The sequence below is a fragment of the Notechis scutatus genome, unplaced genomic scaffold (assembly GCF_049901735.1).
Source record: "Notechis scutatus isolate UNSWTSFEM ecotype Mainland unplaced genomic scaffold, rNotScu1.2 NSCUSCF27, whole genome shotgun sequence".
Lineage (NCBI taxonomy): Eukaryota > Metazoa > Chordata > Lepidosauria > Squamata > Elapidae > Notechis > Notechis scutatus.
In genome coordinates this window covers 165,001-174,687 of record NW_028263151.1, presented here as the reverse complement: position 1 = coordinate 174,687, position 9,687 = coordinate 165,001, and the positions used below count along the sequence as shown (strand labels likewise).

Here is a 9,687-nt window from a genome sequence, read left to right as displayed (position 1 = left end):
GTTGACTTCCATGCTGGTCAGGGGAATGGCATTTGCCCAGTTTTATCACAAACCTTTTCCCCAGCTTCTTGGATTGCGAACGTAGACTGGCATTTATACCGCAGTTGGAGAAAGGTGAAGGTCTTTATTTATGGTGCAGACTTGACTTCATTCAATGCAGGTGCTACAGTTTTGGGTCAGGTTTGGGTAAGGCTTACTGAGCCTCCCAGAGGAAAAGTCCTGATCACCACAATCCGCAGGGATTTCACTACTTATTTGTCAAAAAAAACCATTCCAGTTCGATACATCCACAGCATATTTTACTTTCCTATGATGAAAAATCAAATTACAAAGTATCGTTGGCATTTGAAGTTTAATTCTTTTATGAGACACTATGTAGAGACCTCCTTCCTGTGTTCCTACAAAAACAATGCCTTTTGGGTGAAAGTCTGGAGACAACGCAGGCAAAGAGAAGAACTGGAAGCTCTCATGGAAGAGGAGATGGATCTAATCCTGACTCTGGATGATTATTTCATTTACAACACAATCTGGGCTGTGGCACGGGCCTTAAATGCAGCTTATTTATCCAGATCCAGGAGGACATTTGAAGGAGATAATAACTTGAAAACTCCTATACTGAAGTCATGGCAGGTACTTATTTTCTTCCTACCTGCCAATTGACCTGTACACCATTTTTTTATGGCATTGTCTCAGTATGGGGCATCTGATTTCATTTTGGCCTCATTGGCATAATTCTTTCTGTGTGCTTGTGTACAACATCCATTTCCTTTAAGGTTTTAACTTTGGGCCTGATTAGTTCACACTGGATGTTTCCTTTGCTTTGGTTACTTCCCATTGGTTTGCCAAAGTTTGCAATGACAACTATGATTGGACAAACATCCTTCACTCTCATTTTCCACAGCATTCTTGGTCCTTCTAACACATTTTTTATTCTATATTCCTCAGTAGAAATATATAGTTTTTTATGTATAATTTTTTATTCTATATTCCTTCATACCAGCTCAGGTGGATGAGTTTTACCAAAGAGCTTTCTGTGTCCTGTGTGACATTGCCCATTTTCTCTTCCATTCCAGCTTCATTCTTTCCTTCGAACCTCTCAGTTCTATAATAATTCCATCAGTGGGGTCTATTTGAATGAGAATGGAGAGCTGGTAGCTGACCTGGACATTGTGAACACAGTGATTTTCCCCAATCTCTCTTTTAGCAAAGTGACAGTTGGAAATCTACAAAGAGTGGGATCCTTGGATTTTAAGTTGATGATGAACCAGAATGCTATTGCAAAGATGGAAATGCAGAACAAGGTGGGGAAAAGACTTTTTTCTGCTTTTTCTGAAGGTATTTCCAAGACGATTGCAGAATTGGAGCAGGGACAGACTTGATAAGTAACCTCTATTCTCCCAGAGAGAAATACATCTTCCTGTTAGATGTTCAAGTGTCTATGAGAAAATTATCCTTAACTATTCCAGTTACTTGTTTATCAAACTTCTACAAGGAAGCTGGATTTATATCATGGGACAAAGTAATTGATTTTGTCAAAGCAGAAATCTATTCAACTCTCTTTTCAGTAGGTTCATTGAGAATTTATATTAAAAATTTAGTGGGAGAAAAATTAATAGGGAAGAAAAATACAATTCTTTATTGGACAAGTGTGATTGGACACACAAGGAATTTGTCTTCACTGCATAACCTCTGTGTACATAAAGCTATAAGTGATAAATCATGATCATAGTCATCATAAAAATCATAAATCAAAAGATTCAATACTTGGTGAAAGTCATAGGATACTAAATAAGCAATTAACATAAACCATACTAGGAAACTAAATAAAATATAAAGCATAAAGATACAAGCAGCAAAGTTATCATCATAAGTAGAAAAAGGAGATAGGTAATAGGAAATATGAGAAGAATAATAGTAATACAGCCTTACTAAATAGTTTGACAGTGTTGTGGGAATTAGTTGTTTAGCAGAGGGATGGCATGGGGGAAAAACTGTCCTTGTGTCTAGTTGTTCTGGTATGCAGTGCCCTATAGCATCATTTTGAGGGGAGACGGATGTGAGGGGTCTGTAGATATTTTCACAGACCTCTTTTTGACTCATGCAGTATGCAGGTCCTTGATGGAAGGCAAGCTGGTAGCAATTGTTTTTGCTGAAGTTCTCATTATCCAGTTGGAGTCTGTGTCTGTCTTGTTTGGTTTCAGAGCCAAACCAGTCAGTTATAGAGTGCAAATGACAGACTCAATAATTCATCTATAGAACTATATCAGCAGCTTGAGCTTTCTGCATTGGTGCAGAAAGAACATTCTTTGTTGTGCTCCTTTGATGACATTTTTGATATTAGATGTCCATTTTAAGTCTTGAGATATGATAGAATTGAGATACTTGAAGATATCTACTGTTGATACTGTGTTGTCTAGTATTGTAAAAGGTAAAAGCATAGGAGGGTTTTTCCTAAAATCTCCCATCATTTCTATGGTTTTGAATGTGATTAGTTCAAGATTGTTCCGATTGCACCACAAGGCTACTTGTTCAACCTGCCATCTGTATGCAGATTTAGCAACGCTAAACCTTGAATTGGAGATCCCCAACCTTTTTATTTAACCTAATTTAGGAAATAAAATAATTCATGTAATGGATATTATTCCCCCCTCTTTCTGGCAAGCCCCTGCCTCCTTCCAGGTGTGTGGAAAACTGTCCTCCTGGTTTAATGAAGGTGGCTCAGGAGGGGAAACCCATCTGCTGCTACAATTGTTGTCCTTGTGCAGAAGGAACCATCTCCACCCAGGAAGGTGAGTGACAGCAGGAGAAAGGGACAGACTTTGGGGAGGATCAGAGATCCTGAGATTTTCCATGAACAATTATTTTGAAAGGTTTGGCTGGGGTGGGTCCAATCTCTTTGACTCTTGAACAACATATACATTCAGAAGTGGGATTCAGTCGGCTCTCACCGGTTCATCTGAACTGGTTGTTAACCTTTTGCCCAATTTGGAAAACTGGCTAATCCCAACTCTGGCTGACCCCACCCATCTCGCCCCTCCCTGGAGTCTCTCCATGTGCCCCATTTTGGCTTCCAGGTTGGTGCAGGACACCTTCCAAGCCCAAAAACCCTGCGCCAGGGTGAGTTGGGAATGGATATTTTTCATGATCATTACTGTGTGAGTTGGGAATGGGGATTTTGCATTATCATTACTTTGGGGTCAGTTTGGAATGGAGATTTTGCATTATCATTACTGTGGAGTCAGTTTGGAATGAGCATTATGATTGCTCAAAAGTAAGTAGGAACCAGTAAAAGAGGAATGGAAAAATCCCTACCTGTAGATCAGCATTTTTCAGTCTTGGCAAATTTAAGATGGATGAACTTTATGCTGCCTGGGGAATTGAAGTCCATGCACCTTAAAGTTGCCAAAGTTGAGAAGTGTGGGTCTACACTAAAGTTTAGGATTTTCCATTCCTGTTTTATTTAGAATTTGGTGCAATTAAATAAATCAGTTGTGGTCTCATTAACAGTGATTATGAACCATTACGAACCATTACTGGACTTTTTGTGAGAAACTGAAATTAAAAGTTGATCTGGGCTTTGATGTTTAAATGAGGGATTATGGAAATAATGTAGACAAATGTTAATCTTAGAGTAAAAGTTTGATATATTTTTTACTTATATCTGTACCAAATAAAGTTGAGAGTCATTCTTTTTCAGTTTTCCTTCTTTTCTTCTTTCTCTCTTACACTTTCACTCTTTTTCTTTCCTGAGCCTTTTTTCCCCAAAAACTTTTTTATTTGTTTATCCCTTAGCTTTGTATTTGTTATGTATGAAGGATCAAATACTCAGCCATTATAATTCTACATTCCTTATTTACAGAAATTATATCAAAATTTAGAATGAAATCCACTGGGAGCCATGTCATATAATGCAAGTTCTGAGTTCCTCTAACCAAAAAGTGATTATCAATAGAAGAGAATATTTGTAGCTCAGGGTTGAACCGTGGGTTCCTTGGTGCTTTCTGAGCTTGATGGTTTTCTTGCAGATGCTTCATTATCAAACTAGGTAACATCATCAGTACTAGAAGGGAGTGGGGTTTGCTCTTATTTTCATATACTAGTGGTTTACCCTGTCAGTGTTGATCAGTTGCTTCACAAAAATGTTTTGATTGGTGCCAGGTCTCTACAGCCTCAGGCAGAAAAGGGCTTTTCTGCACCCCTCCCTCAAATGTTCTTTAAAATACAGAGTTTCCCAGCCTTCTTTGAGGAACCTCCAATGTGCAAACTGTGGTTACTCATCCTAAAATGAATCCTCTTTACCTGGAGCTTCAAAATTTGCTGTTTGCTGGGGAGGTATATAGCTAAAAGTTAATTTTATATTAACTTACATTTAGTGTACCTCTAAATTTGGGGATATTTCTTCTTAACCAAACAAAAGTGTATTTTCTGTGCAGTTCACACCCCTTGCTCATTGGATCTGGATTTCACAAAGCAAAGCCCGCATTTTGTAATTAACCCCCATGGCCCATTTTGGCTGGCAGAGTGCTGCAGGAGGCTGAGTGCTGTCACACACCCCTGGCCATGCCCACCCAGCCTCATCCACTCAGCCAGTCATTAGGGCAGACAACAAGATGTTAAGTTATTTGAATCCCACAATTGTATACATTTATGTAATAGTGAATTATAAGAATAGATTTTGGAGATTAATATGGCATATAGGCAAGCAAACAGGGATAGAGCTCATGGATAAAGATACAGGATAAGTGAGGGTTCAGTATTGTGAGAGAGATGACAGCTCTTGCTCTTTGTCTTTCACAACACATCTTTGACATTTCAAATTACTATTTACTTCATTGGTTTGAATAGTGAGAGTTTCCAAATTCCAGAATATAATGATGGAGCTTTGATTAGATTTTTCTAGGAGGATTGATCAGATTCTTGCAAATGTCCACGTCTCATAGGTATTTTTGGGTAGCCACAGTTTCAGGTTGTAGCTACTTGTAGCTCAAAGGATGTATTTCTTTGCTAAAGGAGTCTCACAGTGTGTTTTTGATGTGCTCTTCATTCTACTTACAGGGGAAGGGGAAGTTGGTAGCCTTATGTCATAATCAGTTGACTGCTCTATCTGTTCAGGTGGTGCCTTTTTTGGTCTGCTTCTGGTGACCCCTAGGTTTATATTTCCTGAGGCTGACATTGCAGAGGTTCTGCTGGAGGCTCCGCTTAAAGCAATTTTCAAACTTGTGGTCCTTGGAGAGGGGACGGGAGGGGTGAGAGTTGACCCTGAAGATTACATATGTGTAGCCATGTTTTATTATAGTCATTTTTATTCTTTCTTCGCTTCTTTATTATTGTATAAAAGGGACTGTGGGTATTGAGGCTTGCCACATTCTAGCAACTGGGAGGAGGGAGCATAGATAAGGGGGGATTTTTGGCTGGGTGAAATTCTTTTCCTGTGGGAATAGAGAGTGTGTCTGCAGCTGCCTGAAGGTGAAGTCTGGCATCATCGGGCAGATGAATTGTAACTTGATTGGAGAATGTGACTATGGGGGGAAGTTTCAAATGTATGCTTTTACTGGGTAAAATTCTGGATTTGGTCATATCCAAAATTACACCAAACCTTGCCAATTTGATGTGTTCCTAATAAAAAAGACTTATTGGAAGATGTTCCTATTTCTGATAATAAAAAAATGAGGAATACATTTTGATGTCCTCACTCTATATCCAACTCATCTTCAAGGGCCACTCCATCTAACATTTCCTTCTCCATGGCAAAGTTAGTGTTGATCATTTTCATCTAGCATAAGCTGCATTAAGTGATCCTTCACATGTACTTAATTCCACTATCTATCTCATTGGTGCCTCAAAGCATTGACAAAAGGCTGGGCTCCAATTTGCAAGAGATTCAGCAGTGGACAGGTAAAATGGTGAACTGCTTTTGTTTCTTGAATCCTTTCTTCTTCCCTTCTATTCTCCCAACCAGCTCATTGATAAATTGGTAACAGTAAAAAAGAAAGAATATTAAGATGTTCTAGCTGGAGGGAAATAAAGAAATATATTGATTTCACCTACACCCAATCATTCACACCAAAAACAAGTTTACCCAAACAATGCACTTGATTAGAGGACATGTTAAATGGAGACCCTCTTCTTGCTCTTTTTCAGATGCAGACAAATGTACCAAATGTCCAGATGATCAACATCCAAACATCAATCAAGTTCACTGTATCCCCAAGATTAAAAGTTATCTTTCTTATAAGGAAAATCTGGGCATTATCCTGACTGCCATTGCCTTGTTCTTCTCTTTAACCTCAGGCTTTGGCTTGGGGATCTTTGTTAAATTCATGGAAACACCAATTGTCAAAGCCAACAACCGGGATCTCTCCTACATCCTTCTGGTCTCTCTTCAACTTTCCACCTTGACCTCCTTCCTATTCATTGGCCGGCCAAGGAGGGTGACTTGCCTCCTCCGACAAACAGCCTTCAGCATTGTCTACTCAATTGCCATTTCTTCAATCTTGGCCAAAACAATCATGGTGGTGTTAGCCTTCTTGGCCACAAAACCAGGGAATAAAGTGCAGAGATGGTTGGGGAAGAGCTTGGCCAACTCCATCATCCTTTGTTGCTCTGGTGTCCAAGCTGTCATCTGCAGCATCTGGTTGGGAACATTCCCCCCATTTCTTGACTCTGACATGCACTCCCAACTTAGAGAAATCATCCTACAATGCAATGAAGGTTCTGCCACCATGTTTTATGTAGCCCTTGGGTACATGGGCTTCCTGTCTGCTATCTGCTTCACAGTGGCTTTCCTGGCCAGGAATCTACCTGGGGCCTTCAACGAAGCCAAGCTGATCTCCTTCAGCATGCTGGTCTTCTGCAGTGTCTGGGTATCCTTTGTGCCTGCCTACTTGAGCACCAAGGGGAAGTACACTGTGGCTGTTCAGGTCTTCTCCATCTTGGCCTCCAGTGCTGGACTCTTGAGCTGCATCTTCATTCCCAAGTGCTACATTATTATTTTTAGACCAGATTTGAATACCAAAGAACACTTGATGTCAAAATAAAATTAAAAAATGACTTTTAGAAATCTGTTATTTTTCAGAAATGTCATTTAGTAGGCTTGATTGACAGGTTTTGACCATTTAATGTTTGTTCATTTATTTATTTTTATGACATTACCCATTCTTACAACTGATAATCCATTTAAACAATGATGGAAGATATTTCCAAGTTTTTATGGAAGGGGAACTGTCACCCCAGGAAGCTTTTTTTTTCAGAAAAGAAATGGTGGTGAAGCCGGACTGGTGGGCATATGGCAAAGTTCTATTTTTCAACTCTGGTGACCCTTTATTAAAATTGAGGGAAGAACTTGAATCAGAAGGTTATTTGCCATCAAATAAAATACCAAGAACTAAAAGAAAGATTTCAATTGGATAAAAAGAGTTATGAGTTTGATTTTGTTAAAAATGAACTGGAAATCTTACTGTGTGGAATTGATAAACACTGTCAGCATTCCAAGTAACAACCTCCATATTAAAAGTCTCTGATACTGTCATCTTCTCAAAGGTCCATTTTATTAGAGATGTGATATTGGCACATCTGAGGAAAACCCGAATCTGAAATTTCCGGGTTTTCCCTAGCCCAAAGAGAATCCAAAATCCAACCCCTACACCCAATAGTTCCTCACATTTTCCAATCATTACTTCGTTCCAACTGAAGACTATCCCCAGGAACTCCCCTCCAGGTGCAAGGTTACATGTCCTTGACTCTCTGAGAAAGGAATGTTGTGGTGGCTAATCTTCCACGGCTCCTTGAAACCCCCTCCCAAATTCCCAGGCACTGAATGTGGCAGCCCAGAAGCCTCAAAGAAAAATGGCTTCCAAGCTGACAGCCCGCCCCCCATCAGGTGAGAATCACATCCTGGAATGAGAAACAATCAGGGGGTTAGTTCAATCAGCAAGCAATTAGCCACCTCTCCCCCACCCCAGGAGGACCCTTTGGCTTCTCTGGGAATTTATCATGGAACTGCTTTACTAGGGCATCCACTTTGACATCCCAGCTCTTAAACCAAGTAACTTCTCACAAAGGATACCCCTTCCAATGAACCAGCTACCAAAATCTGCCTCTATGCAATTTAGAATCTAGTTCTTTTTTCACTGCATAATGGGTTTCACCCTGTACCAGAATCATTTTGTGGTGCACAGCTGCTGGCTGTGGCCTCAGTCTTGAACTGACAGCCAGTTTTAACAAGCTATTATGTATTTTTCCCTAGTATTCGAGGGAGACTTAATTGCGCTTCGTGAACACATGCACGTGTAAAAAAACCTTAAGCTGTCCCATCCGGAGAGCTGAAAAGTGCTGCACATGGGTGCACAGTGTTTGAAAAGCCTCTTTTTTCCTGCTTTTTCAATCTCAGCTGTGCTGCGCAAAGCATCCAAGGTTGAAAAAGCAGGAAATAAAGGACAGGTAAGAGCCCGGGAGGGCGGGTGGACCAAACAGCAGCAAATGCAGAACTGGTTCGGTGTCTGTGCTCTTCAGAGCTACCAGTTCTATAGAGCTGGGCAGAACCGGTAGCATCCCACCCCTAGAATGGGGGCAGCTACTTTGGATTTTGTGGGTTGGATGAACCCTCTGGCTAAATTGGCATCAATGTACTCTCTCAATTCAGTCATTTCTTTTGGGGTCATCAAATACATTTTAGGCTTGGGTAGCTTAGCCCATGATTCAATTTCAATTGTGCAATCAGAAGGGTGGTGGGGGCGAGAGAACATGGCAATCCTCTTCACAAAAGACAGCGGCCAGGTCTTAGTATTCTTTGGGGACCTGGGCGCGGCTGGACAGCATCTCTACAGTGGTTGCTGCTACTTCCAGTGGTTTGGGGCTAGTCAGTGACTGACAGCTCTCTGGAGGTATTGGCACTAAGGTGCTGATGTCTATTCCAATTTTTCTGTAGTCATCTTCCCATTTGTTCGTTGGGGCCCACCTGTCCAACCAGGTTAGCCCCAATATAACCCCATCTCCATCCTAACAGGCTCATTGATTAGGGTAGCAGGGGCTCCACCTATCAGGGTCCCATCCAAAGTGGATTGGCCAGACTAGGGGTTTTGTCTTTATTTTTAACTGCTCAATGATGGGGAACCCGATTAGGCACCTGGTGCAGCCCGTATCTTTCATTGCTTCCACTTCCCCTTGAACTCTGGCATACTAGCCTGACTTTAACAGTGAAAGAGTAGGTGGCTTCACTCACCATGAGGTCGTTGTCCTGACTAGCAGTTCTGGAGTGGGTTTCTCTAGCAGGAAGTTCCTCACCTTCATTTGTGAGAGGGGGAACCTCTATGATTTGTCAGGTGAATTGGCTTGCTTGGGGTCCTCCTTCCTCTGGTCGCTGAGGGAGGTTGAGGTTGAGGTGCAGGAACTAAGCACTCAGATGCTCAGTGCACTAGTTGACCGCATCAGTAGCATTTAATTATGTTAGGCTGTTGGGCTAATGGTGGTTCAGGCAGCTTCACTGGGGCTCGTTGGCCCAGGGGTCTTCTTGCCTGCTTCTCTTGTTCGGGTTTGCGGTGAGGATTGATTTCCCGATCCATTGCCACGGCCATAGTGTACCAGTCCTGCAGACGGTTTGGTACCCCTTGGATGCCACATGCTTTTCTAATTTCTGGGTCTATGGCCTCCTTGAAATTAGTGGATAAGGATTGATTCAGGCCAGTGTCT

General features: G+C 41.2%; 1 protein-coding gene across 1 annotated transcript in view; it reads left to right on the top strand.

Moving 5' to 3' along the window:
* The window catches only part of LOC148128543 (vomeronasal type-2 receptor 26-like), a 27,526-nt gene extending 20,489 nt beyond the window's left edge, over window positions 1-7,037 (top strand). Inside the window, exon 2 of the mRNA XM_087948852.1 lies at window positions 6,142-7,037. Within this exon, the coding sequence (XP_087804978.1) occupies window positions 6,142-7,037 (896 nt within the window). The remainder of the gene's footprint in view (window positions 1-6,141) is intronic.
* Window positions 7,038-9,687: the final 2,650 nt, after the last annotated feature.